At 43.6% G+C, this 20,090-nt stretch overlaps 2 protein-coding genes across 4 annotated transcripts; one reads left to right on the top strand and one right to left on the bottom strand.

The window, feature by feature from the left end:
- Window positions 1-1,736: 1,736 nt before the first annotated feature.
- On the bottom strand, window positions 1,737-8,031 carry zc3hc1 (zinc finger, C3HC-type containing 1). Its single transcript, XM_048267659.1, has 10 exons — window positions 7,639-8,031; window positions 6,940-7,042; window positions 6,314-6,464; window positions 6,142-6,225; window positions 5,913-6,040; window positions 5,211-5,377; window positions 4,759-5,014; window positions 4,294-4,485; window positions 3,296-3,514; window positions 1,737-2,945 (listed from the first exon to the last, which is right to left on the bottom strand). The coding sequence occupies exons 1-10, from the start codon at window positions 7,770-7,772 to the stop codon at window positions 2,880-2,882; spliced, it is 1,500 nt and encodes a 499-aa protein (XP_048123616.1). The 5' UTR covers window positions 7,773-8,031; the 3' UTR covers window positions 1,737-2,879.
- Window positions 8,032-8,182: 151 nt separating this feature from the next.
- klhdc10 (kelch domain containing 10) lies at window positions 8,183-18,972 on the top strand. Of its 3 annotated transcripts, XR_007196285.1 has the most exons (11): window positions 8,183-8,560; window positions 10,805-10,897; window positions 12,240-12,461; window positions 12,896-13,050; window positions 13,383-13,531; window positions 13,672-13,756; window positions 15,107-15,173; window positions 15,281-15,328; window positions 15,461-15,600; window positions 16,355-16,665; window positions 18,833-18,972. XR_007196285.1 is itself a non-coding variant. In XM_048267661.1 (10 exons), exons 1-10 carry the CDS (start codon window positions 8,476-8,478, stop codon window positions 16,562-16,564), a joined length of 1,254 nt encoding a protein of 417 aa, XP_048123618.1. In that variant the 5' UTR covers window positions 8,183-8,475; the 3' UTR covers window positions 16,565-18,972. The 3 variants fall into 3 exon arrangements, 2 of the variants coding, with proteins under 2 accessions (XP_048123618.1, XP_048123619.1); XM_048267661.1 differs by having other exon boundaries at window positions 16,355-18,972; XM_048267662.1 differs by lacking the exon at window positions 10,805-10,897 and having other exon boundaries at window positions 16,355-18,972.
- Window positions 18,973-20,090: the final 1,118 nt, after the last annotated feature.

Genomic DNA, 20,090 nt, shown 5'->3' with positions numbered 1-20,090 from the left:
CAGCTGAGATCATTTGCATATTGTTTTTTTGTTTGTTTTTTTATCAGGGCAGCAGTTTTCAGATTATGTGCTTACACAATTGCAAAAAGGTTCTCGACTGTTGTAGAAAGAAATGGTTGATCTTTAATGCAATGTCTACATTGCCCATTATCAGCAACCATTCATCCTGTGTTGCAAAGGCACATTCTAACTGAGAAAACATTGGAGAACCCTTTCACAATTATGTAAGCACATAATGTAATCTGAAAACTGATGCCCCGAGCAAAACACACAAATCAAATGATCTCAGCTGGTATTCTGTCTATAATGAAGCTGAAAGGAAATTTCTAAGTGTCTCCAAACTTTTGAGTGGTAGTGTATATACAAATTTACCACACACCCACCACACATTTCAGCTGCAAAGGTCTACAGCATTTCTAAACCAATCAAACTTTGAGGTAAAAAGTGAGCCTTTGTGTCACAGGGGACTACTAATGGAGAAGTTTTCTTTCAGCGAGTGGGTGGAAGAGCAGCGGCGCAAAAGGACAGTTCTGGAACCACTCCCAAAGGGTTCCTCTGACAGCTGAAGTGCTGAGGTGGACAGAGCCTCCAGGCTATGGTGACATGCAGGATATCAGCAAAGGAGCTCTTTAGTCTGCCACCACAGAGAAGCCACAACACACAGGATCGCTTCCCTCTGGACTATGTGGAGAATAAGGTAAAGTATAGTATAGTAGGAATGTGCATATATTTGGCTGAGGACCACATTAGTGACACAAAGGAGATTGGTGCCTGATGGGAGTTATGGGCTGTAACAGAATTCTTGTTTGCTCAGGTGGTTTATTTTTGTACCTTTATTAGAGAGAAAATGAGAATACAATCTTGGAAAAGAGAGACAGACACTGAACTACAGGGAGCAAAATATGCTTACCACAGGGAAAGGGAGCAATCTGTTGTGACACTTGAATACACTGCTACTGTGGTAATATTGAGATCGTTGTTGCTTTGGCGACACTTTGTGCATTTGCGAAGGCAGTAACACTTGACTGTGACATAGCAAGAGTGAGACGTACCTCCTTACCTGGTCTCTCCTTGCCCTCTGGGGAAAGCTGTACAGAATTATGAACAATCGAACAGCAGGCCAATATCAATGCTCATGCCACTTTCCCCGTTGGTGGTCAGACATGCACACTCAGCTCACATAGACACATACACTGTCATGACAAACCTTTCCTGTGAGCTCAGAAGTTGCTTCTGATGGAAGATCTGCAGAGGAGGACATGCATGAGAGCACAGAACACTCATTCATCACTGACATTCTCCAGATTTTTGCAGGCTGGCAGGAGAGACTGAGAATGAGGTGTTGGTGAGCTCTTAGGAGTGTGAAACACTGCACTCCACACACACACACACACACACAAAATCCATTCACGGCTGTTGTGGTCAGATTGTCAGTCCCATTTGCACCTAATCAGAAGAAGTGAAACAGGAGGGAAACAAAAACATGATCTAAAAGTACAGGTTGCCCACTCCGGCTATCCAAAGATGGCATAGATTGATATTTTATAAGTGATGGCTGAAATTGCATGCATTGTGCTAGTTTAAGCTGGGTCCTGAGAAGACACCCTGAGGACTTGACTTTCAAAAAAGCAAATCCTTTCATGAAAGAACAGAACCCTTTTTCACTAAAGCTGGGCTCTGTTGAAAAGAGCGCACTGACTTAAATAGCCATTAGTGAAATAGCCACACATAAACAATTGATGCACAAAATCATTAGTATATTTTGCAAGACCACATACCAAATGAACACATGGACACACACACCGGAAAAATACAGATTTAGAAAAAAGGCAGACGGTCGCATTTATTAAATGCCCTTGAAAGATCATTAAGACTAAAAGTGCATGCAAGATAGCGGGTCAGAATCAGCTAGAAAAAGAGCACTGACAGAAAGAACAAAATAAGCAAGTATTCTCCCTCATACAACATTCTGAGTTTCTATGGCACGTTATAGTCTTCCCCACACAGGTCTACTTAAGAAAAAAACACCCCGATCATTAGCGTTCTAGACACAAAGAGGGCAGACATTTACATACGTTTCCAAAAAGACAGTTTTGCCTAACCCAACCACTTAAAAGTCTAATCCATGAGTGAAGAGCCAAATCCAAGCCTACTCCAGTTAATTCACACGTCAAGAAAAAAAAAAAAAAGTACATATTTTTTTTTAAAAAAAGCTTCCTCACAGCTTAGGGTTGAACACAAGTCATTGTTAGCGTCCCCTCTTAGGCTTGAAATACTTTCGGCACCTCCAGAAACAGGACCTTTGTTTGTTCATTACTTCCAGTGTAGCCTATTGACTTTTCACCATCTTATTATTGTAGTTATAGTTAATGAAGTCACGATCCCTTATGTGTGTGTGCACGTGTGTGTTTCTGTGTAGACACAGTACAAGAGAGAGGAAACCAAGGTGAAGTCTGAGGGCTCAGGCTCATATGTACTGTCAATATGATAGATATGCTGTGGTTTTGAGTGTATCGTCATCACACTTGCACACTCTCTCATACACACACACACACACACACACACACACACACACACTGGATGGCAGCAGATATCCCCCACAGTTGTGTTGCTCATGTCAGGATTCCTAGCCCTCCAACAATGACAACAATCAGAGGAACCTCGAGAAGACATCCATGAATATTCAATCGTGGAAAATTCCCCACCCAAATTTCCAACGCTCCTCTAATGCATGGCATCTCTCTGCCTTCCATCACTGTAAACAAGACTTAGTACATCAGGGGGCCACACGCATGTAGAAACAATGTCAGTCTTCAGGGAACAGCACACCGTATAAAATCAATCCAAATCTATGATCCATCCACATCTGCCCAGAGCTCTTATGTGGAATAGGCCTGCCACTGGCGGAATATTGTAAACACCCGTTTTGACTTGTCTTGGGCACCCTAAGGAGTAAGAAGGAAAACCATCAAGTCCATGAGTACTGGTTACTGAGTGACAGAACACATTTATTTTGGGATTTACGTGCTAATGGTAGCTACATAGCTACTGATGTTGCTACTCTTGTTTAGCACCAGCCGAATATATAGTGATGTTTTGTATAAGATCAAGAATGGCTGATAAATGCAATACAAGCTGCATATCAGCCATCGGTCTCCACCACACTGTAAGCTCAGCGTGTTTTATAACAAAGTGTTCAGGCGGAACATAAGCATAATGTTTTTAACACTACTTCATAATGAAGTACATCTGGCTTTCCTTTTAGTTAAGTGGTGTGTTTCTGTGACTGGCTAACCTGTGAGGGGCTGGCTCCCACCGGGGTCAGGTTGTGCTTCATGGAGAGAAACAGGGTGAGAGCCGCCTTCCAGCCGGGCTGAGGCCTCTCCGCCTCGGACCCCTCGGGCAGGGAGTCCTTCTTGGGGGGCAGCTCCTCCTCCTCGCTGGTGCTCACCCATGGGCACCAGTCCCTGTGTTGAGCGATGGGATCAAACGCGTTCCTGTTCATGGGGCCCTCCTGGAAGACAAACATAATTGTTTGACCACCTTACAGGAATCAAATCGCCATGCATACATCATTTATAAAGTACATTACCGGTTTAAAATGGATCCCTTCATGGGGATGGGTTCTAGCTCACAATTGTGTTTTATAAGCCAACCAGAGAGACAATGTCAATCTGAAAATCAATAATGTGTTAATACATTTACTTCATCAAGGATGTAATGTTGTCTATAAACTGCAAGATGATATGCCCATTACTGATAATGCCGCATTATGTGAGCTCAGTTACCGGATGTTTACCACTTCATCTGGATCTTCACAGCATCTTTATTGTGCCCCACATGAATTATATTGTAATTTGTCATTTTTGATAAGCTGCATTCTAACTACAAATCCCTAGAGTTAACAAGGAGGCCCCAGCTCACTGGTTTCATCCGCTACCTGTGTGGAACAGTTGTAGCCATACACTGTGGTCAACAAAATCACATTTAGGTCTAGGCACCATTAAAAGAAAGTCCTCCAAATGAATCGGATATAAAATCCTTACAAGCACTGTGTGTGTAACTGTAAATTGTCCCTTGAGGATAAATAGTGTTTTGACTGAATTAAATTGACTTGAAGCAGTCAATGTAATTTTGGATAGAAGCAAGCTTCTTCTGACTTGAATATAGCCTCAGGATGAAAACTGCATACTACATATTGAACTGTGCTGTACTTAAATACAACAATGACGCTTGACAAGTCTGTTTTGATAACATTCGTATATGAGGAGAGTTTATATGAGGGGAGTTTACCGGGCTGCTGGCAGAGGAGAGGCGTGGGCGCTTGTTCTTCTGCTGGGGGCTTGAGGGCACCTCACACTGGCCTCCTCGGCTGCGGGTCATGGGCCTCTTGGCCCGGCCCAGGGGACCGGGCAGCTCCTCGCTGGGGCTCGGGGAGTCCCTGCTGCGGGTGCGCACGGCCAGAGGGGCCACGATGCCCTCCACCTATGGGGAAATCCTCAAAGCTCAGGTCCTGATAACTTATTTATGTTTCTCAGTCCTGGACTTTTTTTTGTCATTTCAGTCTTCAGGGTTGGTTCCTCAGGACATCAATCAAGCCTGGTCCTGGTGTGAGACAGCTTCACAGGTGAAAATGTCCACTCACCAAGTTCAGCCCAGCACCAGGCTTTGATCTCTTTCCCTGAAAACCAACCCCAGCAAGTTCCAGCAAGCCAGCAATTACTTGAGGTGTTACTTCTAAGAAGAGGTCCGACTCACCGATTCAGAGCGTGAGGAGTCTTGACTGCGGAGTTTCATTCGGGAGAGAGTAGGGGAGGGGGAAGGGGTGTGAGCGAAGCCGTCCCCGGTGGCCTCCTGCCCAGGCCTGGGGGTCGTGGGTGGGGACGCGGCCACGCTAGAAGCGTCCCCCTCACTCCCGGCTGCGTTCTCCATCTGGTGGAAGTTCCACAGGCCGACCTTGCGCATGCAGTAGGAGCAGGTGAGGATGGGGAGGTTCAGGGCCAGCTGTGCTGGACTACAGATGGACACAGGAGTAGGAGAGAGAGACATGTTCAAGAAAAACACACTCAGCACTGTCAGCCAAACAATGTTCCAAGCAGTGTGGGTTCATTTAGTACAGTAAGCACACAAAGAAAGCACAATATCACTCCACATTTACAACAGCCAAAGCACTTCCAAGAACCTTGGGGAAACTGAGTGTTCCCACATACCTCGCTGCCCATCCACAGAGGGCCACGATGCAGGCTGCCACCTGTACTGACAACGGCTCGGAGGTCATCAGCAGAGGTGAGTTGATGGCCGGGGACCCGCCCCGCTTCTTTTTCTGCTCGTCCTCGATCAGCTGCAGCAGCACACTGATGGCGTCTTCCGTCAGAGACTAGAGATAAAAGACAACATTCGGGGGGGATGCAGGAGTTTGAGGAGTTGTACTTTGTGGGTCAAACACTTACAGGAACAGCCTGTAAGTCTTGTTTTTCCAATGCGGTGCAGGAACTACTGGACCAACAAGGCAACATAGCCCAGTAGCAACGTTCTTCAATTGCATCGGTTTCAAGCACCACAAAAAAAGATATATTTCTCCAGAAACACCAAGCTTATACCACAGAATTTCTAGATGTTACGATTACCCTAAGGCCAAGCCAACAGTTGAATATTGCGATATGTATGTACAATATGTACAACGGCTTGCTAATTTCTGCGGCAGAAAGTCACCTGTAAGCACTAATCCTCCTTTAAACCAGATAAAGTGTACACATACACCTTATTCTATCAAAATCTACCAAAACGGCAATTTAAAGAAAAAGTATTTACTCCCAGTTTCAAACATACATCACTGAGACACAATTGCACCTTGACTCATATGACAAAATCAAAATATGAAACGGTGGGTTTGAGGTCAAATAGGTCCTCACCATGGCCTGTAGCTGCTGTGGCTTCATAGCAGGGAGCTGCTGCTCCAAGACCAGAGCACTCTGAAAACGCTCCAGGAAGGTATTAAGCAACTCCACTGGCTCGCTCACCGGAATCATCCAAAACCTGTCTGTAAACGTAACACCATGTTGGTTTAAGAATGTCCGTATTCCACAAGGATTTAATTTTGCTAGACAATAAAGCCTAAAAGACATTAATAATTGTCCTTACTTGGGCATGGACAGTCAGGCCAAGAACAATACTTCTCATGTCGAGTCTGCAACTGTCTGGTAATCTCAGATATGCGTTCTTCATCTGCCAAAAGAGAAGATACTAAATGAACCAAGGAAAGAAGAATTAAGCACTTGTAAACAATGTCCATTTATTGTATGTGGATGCTTACATTTTTGGTAGTCCAAAGCTAACTGGATGGAGGCACAGAGGAAGGCCTGGCAGGTAGAGCACTTGAGCATGTCACAGTCCACATTAATCCAGCCATACTTGGCGCATCGGAGAGGGGAGAGGGTACGGGGTTTGCCAGCCCATTTCAGACAGTACTCTTGTTAAGGATTATTTTCACCCAGTAGTTAAATTCTTCTCTTTTCATCCATTTTAATATTTGATTTTTAATATTTGACAGTTTTTGCACACTCAGTGGAGATAAGTTTCATATTTCAGTACACGTTGTATGTTGTTTATAACTGTATGTGACAAATAAACACATACAGTTCTTGGAGGTTAATTTTTTGAATCAAGACATATTGTTACCAAATTCTGTGCACTCTGTTGGAAGTTCCTTTTGATGGTTGTAGAGGAAGGGGTGAGAGGGCAAGGGGAGGGGGCAAGGGGAGGGGGAAAGAGGCATGACTGCAAGTCAGTTGTTATGTGGCTCTGACAAAAATACACAGGGTATGTATTTATAGTGCAGCCTATAGCCTACGCCCCATGATATAAAACCAAATTGTTGTTATGCAGTGCAATTCAAAAAGCAAGATTCAAACGAAATCTAATTTTGGGCAAAAAGGATATTGTGTATGATCCAACTCTTGAGAAAAACGCATCTTTATTGGTTGCTTCACATGGTGATTTACCAACGCCATTTGATGAAGCTAAATTTGAATCCCCCTGCACACTAGAAAACATAAAACAAAACATCAGTCAACATCAGCAACATGAGTCAAACATATCTGTAACTGACGAGGTAGCACAGTACAGTCTAAGCAAGGTTATGTAACAGTTACAACATGTGAGTGCAAAAAGTAGCCTAGAGCTTCCCAAATGTTCAACAAAGGATGATGCACAATACTGATGAATGCATATGTATGCACATTTGGTAAACTTGCATGAATTGTCCATTAAAACGCTCGAAACCCCCATAAATGTAACGTTAGTTGTCAGTCATTGCGTTGATTCATCATCTGCCATTACACATTATACAACAAGTCTTAAGTATGTCTTGTCTAGTATGCCGACAGAACATTTTAAATTGTAACAATGTCACTTCGTTATATATTTGCAAAGAATTGAACCTTAGTACCAAAGGCTAGCTTCATGTATTGACAATATTAAGGAAATATTTAAGACTTGTTCTGCTAGCTGCACTGCATGGCTCTGCAAGTTACCTCTACAGCTAGGTTAGCCATAGCGAGCTAGCTTGCACAGCTAATTAAACTAGCTTGAAACCGCAAATGATTATGCAGAACGTCTGACAAATTATTATCAACTCACCTGTTTGATCCGCTGTGCTCGGAAACCACGCCCTCGTTGAGAAGTTCTCTAATTTTTTGTGGAGATATAAAATTAGACTTCGTTTGTCTATCAGAAGTATCAGCGCGAACAGCACGGCCGCCGAACGTAGCCATGTTCGGTCCGAAACATAAACCCTTCCCTGCAAAATCGTCCACTATCAGCTATTTCTTGTTGGGTTCCGCCTTCCAAGTAATCAGAGACACTTGGTCACTTTTTTTCTTCCTCTAAGGATCATATCTACTTGTATCACCGAAGTTGAATTTACGAAAGATAAGCGAAGTTAAGCAAAGTATTAAACGCTCAATTTGCGAATGTCATAACCGCTCAACAGATTGGTATTTTACAATTAACATATCACTACATACGTACGAGTCCTTCAAAACATAACCTGATGTTTAATAAAAGTTCTGTTGCTGGTCGTAAATAATTAAACTCGTGCCCTGTGCAAAGTTTCAATTCAACTAAAACGTGTTATTGTTTGAATGCTTGAATTCTAAATACGACTGAGCAGAAACAATGGAGAAGGATACCAACACTGATTTAAAACAGATGATCTGCGTTAGGATACAGTATTTTCTGCATAATAACACAAGTTAAGGATCTCTCAATTTGCGCAGGTGCATGCATGTACGGCAGCAATCGCCTCTGCAGAACGCATCGGACTTTCTGATTGGCCAACCTTTGCGCAAATTTGTGAATGGTTTTCCTCTTGGAAGAATGGGAAGTGTGGCTGCCTGGACTGTTTTCCTAGCAACCCGAACCGGAATTTTTTAATACGCTTGTGTCGTTTAATGATTGTATTGACTCTGTCAAAAAATGTCGGCCGAGGAAGGTGCTCACAGTCCGGACCAGCTGAATAAATTCGTGAAACTGTCAGGGAGGCCTTCTCTCAGAGTGGCAGGTCAGTCAAAAACAACACGAACAGGCTTCCTTCCTAGCTGGGTGACTAGTAGCTAGCTAGCTAGCTTTTTAGTTTGTTTAACATTAGCTGATAGATATTCCTCGTAGATAAGTGACAATCAAGTAGTTTGTCCTGTATGTGTCATCGATCAATGATTGCTGTGGTGTTTCTAGACCACTTAATAATAGTAGCACAGGCAGTGTTTCTTTAGATAGCGTCATGTTTACATCAGCTAGCTAGCGGCTAGCATACTGGATATGTAACTTAGGTTAGCTTCTAGCTACATTAGCAACAAAAATGGCTCTGGTTATACCATTAGCTGACATTGTCGGTCGTAGTGACAACGTGTGCTGCAAAATTCATAACGTCTTTTACACGGATATCCACGAACAGATCGATTTGCAACGTTGCTTCTTTTTTGTAAAAGCTGTTTAAAGCCTTTAAATGCTGGCGGTAACACCATAGATGCACTCTAGTCTACCTAGCTAACGTTAGTCTACCTCCAGAAAACAGACAGCTGTTCTACATGTATTCTAGATATGCAAGGATGAAACATTAATCAGCCAGTTATATTTGCATATAATACCAGGGTAGATAATATGCTTCAGTCTTAGCACATAGTTTTTTTTCTGTGTGAGGATGTTTGTGTCTGTGTGTTACGTTGAAGTGTTTCCTCTGATGGATATTTGAAAGGTTGTGATGCCACCCCAGAATTCGCCGCATTCGCCTAGCCAACCGAACAACTGGGCTAATGACAAACAGACATGGCCTTGTTTGTTTGTTCGCCAGTCTTTATTAGGCCTATCCATCTTTGCCATTGTGGTGTTGGTTTAGTTCTGCAGTCTGTTATATTAAGTTCTACCTCTCTCAATGAAGAGTTTAAATGATTGTACAAGACGCAGGCCTACATAACAATGAAATCACCCCGTTCCTCATCTTGGTGAGGTGTCTTCGAAATGTAAATATTAACCTGTTGAGTGTAATACATTATGGATAGACCTGGCATAGGGTGAAATTGGTGAGCAAGTTTGGGTCTTTCCTGCTTCTTAGTTCTTTGGAGCTGTGTAACTTACTCGTTGTAAGGATTCACTCTTTTTCTTACAAAAATAAGTGGAATAAATGGAAGTGGTCTTACCCAGGCTCCCCATTGGGCAAATGTAGACAAATGTCAATGTAGAATAACTGGAGCTCTAGTTATGTATAAGGGAGGGATCTAATCTGAAAGCCCAGTGTGGAAAATCATAATGTAAATCATGTTCCTTACATATATCATATACTTTACACTTTGGTTACACATAGCCTTTGCATTACAGAAATGTGCAGGCTGGTTGACAGTCAGATGGAGGTGCAAAATGTCTGGTTTGTTACTAAGAGGCTTAACACAGCCTTCCAAACGCTTCCATTGTATTCATGCTATGTGTAGTGATGGATGCAGTTAGGCCTATTTACTGGCCTGAGACTCGGCTCGTGTTGGAGTTGTGTTGGAGGTTGTACAGTGTGGGATTCTTGCAGGAGTTTGACCCTGGGCCTTATCTGCAGAAACTCACTGAACATGGTTGGCTGGACATTGCAGCCCTAGCCTATCTCTGTCTTTTACCTGCTCCTGTCTGCTGCTATCAGTTGTTTGCACATGGGCTCTGATGGGCAAATGGGCCATGTTTGCTCAACACAAGATGAGTTGACAGCCAAAACCCAGTGAACTGGATAGTTAGAGTTAGATAGACCCTTGAGTTTGATGTATCCTTATGTAAACACTTGCCTGAAGAATCCCAACAGATGCCGCTGGTTCCAGACACTGACAAACGACTGTTTTTGTTTAGTTTCATTTGTAATCCTACACAAATCCACTTTGTCTTCATGGGATTTGCTGTAGTTTTTATGAGCATCAGACTGACTGTCCCTTTTTTTTTTTGTTTGTTTGAATGAATGAAACTTATCCCCCATGTTTCCTCCTCACTAGTTATGCCTGTTCTGTAGTCATGCACGTGTGCAAAATAGGTTCAACAACACGCTAGTAAACCTCAGTTGGCTAGACACTGGAATGCATAGACCATGAACCTGCCTTGAGTCAGTAATGACAAAGGGCTCTCTGAGATAGTGTGATGCTTGAGAAAGTGTGTGTGTGTGTGTGTGTGTGTGTGTGTGTGTGAGTGTATTGTGGTCTGCCTCTGTGTGTTTACTGTGTTCCCCATTGTCCTGCGTTTGTCCGTCTGACTGACCCCACTGCGGTGACTGTGGTAACAGGCTCTAAGAAGAGAGTCCGCTGGCTTCAGGCTCGACGCATCCTCACCCAACCTTGCCCCAGCCTGCGGATCCCTAACAGGTTTTTGAGAGAAGGTGGGTAACATGCCAGCTTGGGGCCAAAACCAAATCAAATAATTAAAAAAAAAACTCCAACCAGCCAGTCCATATAAAGGCGGGACCTCTGTACCCTTCTGTACCCCTCACCCCTTCCCCAGCTTTAAGTTGTGGGAGCTGAGTTTAGAAGCACCCCCTTCATGTCCCCGTCATTCTTACCCCCTTTCTCTGACGTGTCCTGTTCACTTTGGTTCCCCTTAGTGCAAGGCCTACCCCACTTTTCCCTTTCTCTCCTTCACCTCTCAGCCAATCTGTGGGGGCTTGCAGACTCGCTATGAGCGCGTGCCACTTGCTGCCAATAGCCACTCTGTATGAGTGTATGTGTTGAGTGAGTGCATCGTCTTCATGCACTATGCGTGTGTGTGTGTGCGCGCGTGTATGTGCCGTGTATGTGCAGTGTGTGTGTGTGGTGTGTTTATGTCAATTCTCTCACCCTTCTATTTGTTTTCCTTGCTTGTCAGTCCACCACAGTGATGGAACAGCACCTTGTAGCACACTGGGATTCTTGGACAAGGCTCCATTTTGTGAGGGTGGAGGATAAAATATCACTCCAAATGAAACATTGAATGGTGTTTCTTATTTGACTTATTTTAACATGCACATTGATTTAAATGCCCAGGTGTAGCAAGGCATTTCATCTGAAGTGTCTGGACATGTTTTGGGGACTAGTCACATATGACTACAGTGCTGATAGAATGTGCCTGATCATGTCAAAGGGATGGAGCTTGTGTAATTTAGTCTGGCTCTTAGGGCATGTTCCATCTCGTCAATGATAACACGCTTATCTCCAAGGGAGTGTCGCAAGCAAAAGCCGCAAGATACCTGGTGGTGTGTGTTTTGTTTTTTGAATGAAGATGGAATGGTCTTTCCGTTTCTGTTGTCTCTTAATTGAATGGTTTTCATAACAATTCTGCATCTCCTCACCTCTACAAAAATGTGGTGTGTATGTTTATTTGTACAGTAGCCACAATCCATTTGTTTTTATGGTTAATAGTGTCTTATCAGCTGACAGACATTATGCACAGGGTGAACATGGGTGAGCCTTGGTCCACTCCTTTTAAAATCGTTCTGTTCAGACTGGGACTGTTATGAAAGCACCATTTATTTTCTAGGTTCTCTGGATACTCCAGTTTGAGGTTTCCAAATAAACAAAAAGCTAAACTTTCTTTCTAGTGTTGCAGCAAGAACCAGGTCCGCTTTGCAGCACATAATGGCTTGCTGGTGGACCGCTGCTCTCCAGGAGACTGTGTGTGTGTGTGTGTGTGTACAGCTGTCAGGTGCGTTGTGGCGTTAACACGGTCAGGTGCCGCTATCTCCACAGGCCACCGTGCCCCTCCCGCCCGAAGTGGCCACCGCTGCGTGGCAGACCAGAGCAACCTGTACGTCTTCGGTGGCTACAACCCGGACTACGACGAGTCGGGCGGTTCGGAGAACGATGACTACCCGCTTTTCCGCGAGCTGTGGAGGTACCACTTCGCCACGGGCACCTGGCAGCAGATCCACACCGAGGGCTACATGCCCACTGAGCTGGCCTCCATGTCTGGTGAGCGAGGGAGATGAGGGGAAGAGAAGGAGGAGGAGAAGGGAAGAGGAGGGAGAGAGGGGAGGAGAAGAGGAGGGAGAAAGAGGGGAGGAGATGAGCAGGAGAAGAATGATGTTGATGAAGCCATGCTGCAAATTAAGGCGAAAATTGGGATTCTGGGTTTAGTTTCATGTTCAGTGTCCAGTATCTGTGTTACCAGAAAATGTATTTTTTAAATTGAGACGTTACACAACTCTCTGACCTCGTCCTTGACTTTTCTGGGACAAAAAAACGGTGAACTGAGTGATTTTGTCCTGGCTCTCTACAAATCCCACAAATCTGCACCCTTGGCTGTTGTTTTCTTGGCACTGCAAGACAAATAGCAGATTTTGGTGCAGGCTTTCGCAGTAAGAATGCCATTAGGCTAACCACCAGCCTGGCTCTTGTATTTTCAGCCGTTTTGCACGGAAACAACCTGCTGGTGTTCGGCGGCACAGGCATTCCATTTGGTGAAAACAATGGAAACGATGTTCACGTCTGCAACGTGAAGTACAAACGATGGTCGCTGCTAAACTGTAGGGGGAAGAAACCAAACCGAATCTATGGACAGGTAAAAACACGCTCATCCAAAGAGTGCTTTATTTACACATTTGATACAGTGTAGCCATTTGTGAATGTATCGTTTATGCTAGAGGTCGTCAGTCCTGCTGTGATGTCCTCCATGTTTCTCTGCTCTGGATGCATGACAGATTCTTGACTGCACCAGTGGTAGTCTGGATTATCTAAACACACTGTATCTTACCAAGAGCATTTTCATTACACTGTTGTCAAATCAAGTGTGCTCTGAGCAGGGTTAGCTGGGAGACTGTCAGTGACGGAGGACCCCAGGACTAGGATTGACAACCCCAGGTCTTGAGCTATGAATGTGTTCTGCTCTTGTAGGCGATGGTCATCATAAACGGCTTCCTGTACGTGTTTGGGGGAACAACGGGCTACATCTACAGCACAGACCTCCACCGGCTGGACCTGACGACCCGCGAGTGGATCCACCTCAAGCCCAACAACCCCCCTGACGATCTCCCTGAGGAGAGGTATGCTGGGCGCGCGGTCAGATACTCACTCTTCCCCACGCAGCGATAATGGGATGAATTTGGCTTATTTTCTTCAAAGCACACTTACTTACCGTGCATTATTCTGTCTCTCTGTGACATTTGTTCTCTTCATCTCTCAGATACAGGCATGAAATAGCACATGACGGACAAAGGATATACATCCTTGGAGGTGGAACCTCCTGGACTTCTTACCCTTTAGACAAAGTAGGGCTAACCCAGTTATGTTTCGTACTCTTTACTTTAGTACAACCTACAACACTAGCCACGTTTACATGGGCACTTCTTTTCCGATTAGAAGCGGAATAATGGCTCAATCGGAATAATAATGAAAGAGGTGGTGTAGTCCGCTCCTATTCCAAATGAACAGCCATGTAAACGGTCATTCGGATTGACTGTTGTATCTTCTCAAGGAAAAGTAGGCAACAACTAGCCTAGAAATCTAGACGCGCTGCCAGGGCTAGTCTAGCAACTCTCCGTTGGCTTGTGAGCTCCAGAAATCGAAACTTAATCAGGCATTGAAATCGTGTATAGAGTCGTTTGGTGGGCTTAACATAATGATTGATGGCAGAGTTGCAACGGTTTGGCTTGAATTCCCTGCTACTTGAAAACAAATATCCTATTAAGGCCCTATTATGCGGCAGAGGGAATTTGAAAGACAACTGATTATCCCGCCCCTCAGACTGAGCACTGCGAACGGTGAGTGCCCAGACCCTACATTTTAATGTGGGTCTGGCTCGCCAGGCTAGGCAACATGGCCATTCGGATCAAAGATTCTAAAGCACTTAAGAGCACCTGATCTTAATAGAACGTACCTTGTATAAACAGACAGCACACATTTTTCAATCGGAATGACAAAAAAACTTCATGTAAACGTGGCTATTGAGACATTCTGACTTTAAACCACAAATTCTGCCCAACTATGATTGGTCATTTATTTATCTTAAAGCAACACCAAAGAGTTTTTTTTGTACCTTAAAATAATGTTTACAAAATTGTTTCAGTGGTTCATCAACTCGTAACAGGGTGAACGGCACTTCTGCATTCGCTTCGCGGCCCTCTATCAGCTATAACCGCACTATGTAAGTTTGTAGTTCAATGGAATGAGACATAAGAAACTACAAATTTGACTTGATGTCGCATGATGTCGCAATACATCGTACTTTCATAAAATCATGCAACATATTTTACCTTGTCTATGGACATTGTTATTTGCAAAGCCGTTGCTGGATAAACAAATAGCGTGCGTGCGACAGAGGAAAAGTTCTTGGTGTTGCTTTAAAATAATGACTCCTCAACCAATGCCAAAATATGTGTCCCAAGCATACCCAATTGCATCAGTCTTGCTACACTAATATGAAACAAAACATCTACCTGTTGTGGTGAGCAAGTTCTGTTTTCTCTCTGCACCTGTGAATTTGCATTCAAGTAAACCTGGGTGTATACAAATGCTAAGCTAAACTATATTTCTAGGGCGTTTCAAATTGTATCCGTAAATTGTATCTATTTCTCTTCTTGTGTACTTATTATCTTTTCTTTCATTGCAATCTCTCCTAGATACATGCATACAACTTGGAGACCAACTCCTGGGAAGAAATAGTTACGAAACCTCACGAAAGAATAGGTACGTCAGAGTGTTACTGGACTTGGAAAAACATGAACAACTTTCCTAGTAAACTGTATTAATCACCCACTGAAAAATACACCTGCTCATGATGTGTTATATAACAGGGTACCCTGCTCCAAGGAGGTGTCACAGCTGTGTACAGATTAAGAGTGGTGAGTCTGGAGTCTTTTAAATATTAATATTAATCACAAATGCAGGAAACTTCATACCCGTCATGTGGTTTTGGTGAACAGTATTAATTCCCAACATCATCTCTCTCTTTTAAATTGTCTTCACACACACAGATGTGTTCATATGTGGGGGTTACAATGGCGAGACAATCCAGGACGACCTGTGGAAGATCAGCCTGCGGACATTCCAGTGGACCAAGCTCCCCGCCATGATGCCAGAGCCAGTGTATTTCCACTGTGCTGCAGTCACGCCGGTCAGCTCCCTGCGTTTCACCTCACAGCTTTTAACCCTTAACCCTTAAAGGAGTACCGTCACACCGGTGTGACGGGAATGTTGGGAAATTAACATTCTAAAGAATATCTGGGTTCATTGAATTCAACATAGAATTTTAGAACCTTCAATTGTTGCGGAACTTAGAATGTTCAAAAACCTACACCTTTAAGGGTTAAAGGAGTACCGTCACACTGGTGTGACGGGAATGTTGAGAAATGAACGTTCTAAAGAATATCTGGGTTCATTGAATTCAACATAGAATTTTAGAACCTTCAATTGTTGCGGAACTTAGAACGTTCAAAAACCTACACCTTTAAGGGTTAAGTGACCAGAACTGCATGCATAGGAACACTAGGCTTAAAATTTGCAAAGGTTACGTATACAAGCCACAGGGAAACACGGTTGAAAGGAGGTACCATTCTTTGCATCTCAGTCTAGCTTACTGGACCCCGTAGACAGGCTTGTGCAAAATTCTAGAATTGAATTGAAACTGGCTCTTAAATTCCAATTCAATTCTTGAATTTCACTTGCATTTCAATTGAGGTAGCAAACAGGAAGCAGAATTGAAATTCGAATTGTGCACAAATAAAGTTAGTCTTATAGTGGTTCTTAGTCTTGGTGTAGCTGCATTAACAGAATGGATTCATCAAGACTGGTGATTTGAGATTGATTTGTTAGTTGATTGGTTGTAATAGACACTGCTATCCAATAGGCTCACCCCCTTCTCCCTTCAGGCGGGTTGTATGTACATCCACGGTGGTGTGGTCAACATCTACGAGAACAGGCGAACCGGCTCGCTCTTCAAGATCTGGCTGGTGGTGCCCAGCCTGCTGGAGCTGTGCTGGGAGCGGCTGCTCAAGGCCTTCCCCCACCTGCCACACCTGTCCACCATGCAGCTGCTCAACCTGGGCCTCACGCAAGAACTGATCGAGCGGCTGAAATGACGCACAGCGCAGCCAGACTCGAGGGCCGTCGGAGCGGCCAGGGGACAAGACTGAGACCGACGAGAGAGAATTGGTACAGAGGGAGGACGATGAACTTGACAGTGAGCACAGGAATTAGGTTGTTTGTTTGTTTGTTTGTTTGTTTTTTTTAAGAGACTTCACTCTCTCCCCGATTCTCCCCCAGCCCCGAACCCTCTGGTGAGGAGGCGTACTGCAAACGTAGCCGCCTTAAAACCAAATGAACTATGGGATGCCTTTTTTTTTTATCGCCCATTCTTCCCTTTTTCTGCCAACCTCTTTTTTTTTTTTTTTTTTTTTTGTTTTTTTTTAACTCAAACTAGCTGAAGAGGAATTTTTCAAGTGCTCAGAATTTTCTTCTTGCCCATGGATTTTTTTTTTACCCCTTTGCTTCTGACCAGCGTGCCCTACTCCTGATACAGGCCTGGACGGCAATACTTTAGTTCACACTTTTATTACTCATTTTTAACTTGTTTTTTTTTTTCTTTCTTTTCATCTTTTGTTTTTGTGGATATAAGGATGCTCGTGCCAGCTGAAGCTGCATGCACCATCGGAACTCGCACGTTTTGTTTGGGTGTCGTTGCTCATCTGGCCAAGTTGGGCTAGAGTGAGATTATTATTGTTTTCTTTTAAGACTAATGCTGTTTGAAAGAACGTTTGAAAGGGTTTCATGATTTCCGTTCAACCAGCTGGTTCACGTTGTGTGTGGGGGAATAACATAACCACAGGAGAGCTGTTTTTTCTAACACCCAAATGGAAGGCCTTAATTCTGCTTGATGATTCTGGTGCATGTTTAAGTGGATGGAGCTCAGTGATGGAAGAACTAGCCTACCAGTTGCTCTCTTTTATAGTCTGCTGTTACAGACACCAACCCTGACTATATTTTGCATCAGTTTTTTTTTTTTTTCTTTCGTTCAGAATTCAACCCTACATACACACACACATATAAATGGCTGTGTTGCTTTTAACAGTATCAAACACTGTTCATTATCCCATCTTTCTGTTCAGTTTTCTCCCTTACAAACAGCCCTGTACAGTTGTCATGTAAACCAAACGTTACATCACTGTGAATATGGTGCTTCTGAGATTTTTTTTTCTCTTAAATTATTGAATTCAAATAAACGTGCTCCCTGCCATGTTGCAAATTGAACCCATCACATCCCCAACCCCCTTGTGCCATTTTTAATAATCATTTAGACCCCCCTGAAACAACACGACTGACATACTTTAAACTGATGCCGTGCCTTTTCCTCCCCCAAGTAAAGTTTTAATGTTTTGCTAAATAAGAGGTTTAATTTATGTCTGGAAGGTGTCGACACTGAGCCTGATCAGTAGCACTTTATTGCTTGTGTCCGTCATTCAGATTCACACCTCCTGGGAGCATAGTGTGTTAACAGGGGGAATAAAATAACTTACTTCACTAGACAAGACGGAGAGAGGTGTGGCTTATGCCACTCTAACAGAGCATCCTGTTAAAGTCATGGATTTCTATCTACTTTTTGTCTTCAGTGAGTTCTTTTCTGTATGGAACATTTGCACTTTTTAAAAACCTATCAGGTTTGGCAGATGGAATGCTGTGTGTCCATTGGTGATGAAAAAGCAACAATATTGTAGCTGGAAGTAATGTCATTGTGCTGCTGTTCCAGTGAAGTAGTTCACCTGCTGCCCTTTGAAAAAAAGATATAAATAAATGCTGAAGTCACTATGGAGAAAGACCTACGGCTGTAGTGAAGCAGTACTCTACACAATGCCAAATATCACAGCACCTTGAGTTCAATATGATTGGCCTTGTAGCGTTTTTACGTTTTATTTTCTGATACTGTGGAACTGACAGCTGTCGGTTGGAACACCAGCTCAGTGTGAAATGTGAAGTGGAAAGGCTGGGGACATGGCGTCTGGCATCTAGGATTTCTTTTGCACTCCACCCTGATGCGAGGCCTCTGATTCCTATCAGCCCTGGACAAAAATTGGGACTGGCCCTTGTCCCTGGAACTCATCTCAACATTCTTAAAAAGGCTGTTGTTGATTGTCGAGGGACAACATGAACAGAAATCTTCTTCAATTGAAACCAGACCTGGCTGTCGGTGATTTGGCATTTGCCGGGGTGCATACATGCCTAAATCTGCCCACCCAACCTTTTCACTCCTTTCTGTCCACCCAGTTGCCCAGTATGTAGTCTCCATTTTTTTTTTCTCTGGCTGCATGATGAGAGCATTGTGTGCATGATGGGACTTTTTTTCTCTTTGGCAGAGTGGAAGACACCCCTCTCTTCAGACTTGGATCCCTGTTGTGCAGTGAAAAATGGGTTGAAGGCTGTCACCGATTCTCTGTAAATGTGTACCTGTTTTGTGTTTTCATTGTTGGAAGAATCAATAAAGTCCTTCAATACATCTAGCTAGTTGATATGGTTCCTTCATGAATTAATACAGTAGTTTTAGGTTATTACAGATGTTCTAATGGTGTTAAGCTAAAAGGTGATTTATTACAAGTCAAAATGGAGGAGAACCCCAATTCTTATATAGTCTATAAGAAATGATGTTAAGAAAAACTACGCTCGACTCAATTGCCTGAAAATCAGGAGGACATTTACTTAGAATTATATTTATTTTACTGTTATAATATATTTTCATTGTCCCAGTGATTAGGGAATGTAGGATTCAAGGGATGATTTAGCTTTCTATGGGACCTTTCATTCATATTAATAAACACTCACAAGTATTACTTATTAGTAAACACTTATCTGGGGGGTATTCCAAGTACGTGGTTTAGTGACAAACCTGGGTAAGTTAGCTCAGAGTAAGGGGTAAACCTAATAGAAGAGCTGTATGGCTTCATTCTCTTAGCAAAACAATGCCATAGGGCTCTTGTTGTAGGAGGTTTACCCCTTACTCTGAGTAAATTTACCCAGGTTTGTCACTAAACCACGTACTTGGAATACCCCCCAGGGGATACACTTGGACTGGTCAGCCAACACTGAAGCACTCTACAAGAAAGGGCTGAGCAGGCTGTACTTCCTGAGGAGCCTGCGGTCCTTCAATGTCTGCAGCAAGCTCTTCTGGATGTTTTACAGTTTTTCAGTCTGTTGTTGCCACGGCTGTGGTATGCTGGGGAGTAAGCACTAAGAAGAGGGATGCTGGGCGACTGGACAGGCTGGTGAGGAAAGCTGGCTCTTGTGGGAGCTGAACTGGAGTGCATCACTTCAATATCAGACAAAAGGACCCTGAACAAACTGATCAACATTTTGGACGATGACGGTCATCCACTCCACAGCAATATCACAAAGCAGAAGAGCTTGACCAGCTGGATACTACGCTCACTGCCATACACAACTGACAGACTGAGGTAGTCATTTGTCCCCAGGGCCATTCAACTCTTTAATGCTTCACTAAAGGGAAGAGGAGAGAGATACTTCTCTGCATAGTCTGTCTGCCTTTCCACCCTCTCCTCCACTTCCACTACCAAGTACCTCCTATAACAATGTTTGTGTACTGACTGTCGATTGGCCCAC

The sequence above is a fragment of the Alosa alosa genome, chromosome 17 (assembly GCF_017589495.1).
Source record: "Alosa alosa isolate M-15738 ecotype Scorff River chromosome 17, AALO_Geno_1.1, whole genome shotgun sequence".
Lineage (NCBI taxonomy): Eukaryota > Metazoa > Chordata > Actinopteri > Clupeiformes > Clupeidae > Alosa > Alosa alosa.
This window is presented reverse-complemented; position numbering and strand designations above follow the sequence as displayed.

What these genes read in the sequence shown, in the direction of transcription:
- zc3hc1 (XM_048267659.1), bottom strand. Translation starts at nt 7,772, where the DNA reads ATGGCTACGTTCGGCGGCCGTGCTGTTCGCGCTGATACTTCTGATAGA. An exon ending in ACTCCTCACGCTCTGAATCG is followed by an intron (nt 4,486 to 4,758) that starts GTGAGTCGGACC and finishes ATTTCCCCATAG; the next exon opens with GTGGAGGGCATCGTGGCCCC. An exon ending in TGGGAGCCAGCCCCTCACAG is followed by an intron (nt 2,946 to 3,295) that starts GTTAGCCAGTCA and finishes CTTACTCCTTAG; the next exon opens with GGTGCCCAAGACAAGTCAAA.
- klhdc10 (XM_048267661.1), top strand. Translation starts at nt 8,476, where the DNA reads ATGTCGGCCGAGGAAGGTGCTCACAGTCCGGACCAGCTGAATAAATTC. An exon ending in GCCTTCTCTCAGAGTGGCAG is followed by an intron (nt 8,561 to 10,804) that starts GTCAGTCAAAAA and finishes CTGTGGTAACAG; the next exon opens with GCTCTAAGAAGAGAGTCCGC. An exon ending in CAAACCGAATCTATGGACAG is followed by an intron (nt 13,051 to 13,382) that starts GTAAAAACACGC and finishes CTGCTCTTGTAG; the next exon opens with GCGATGGTCATCATAAACGG.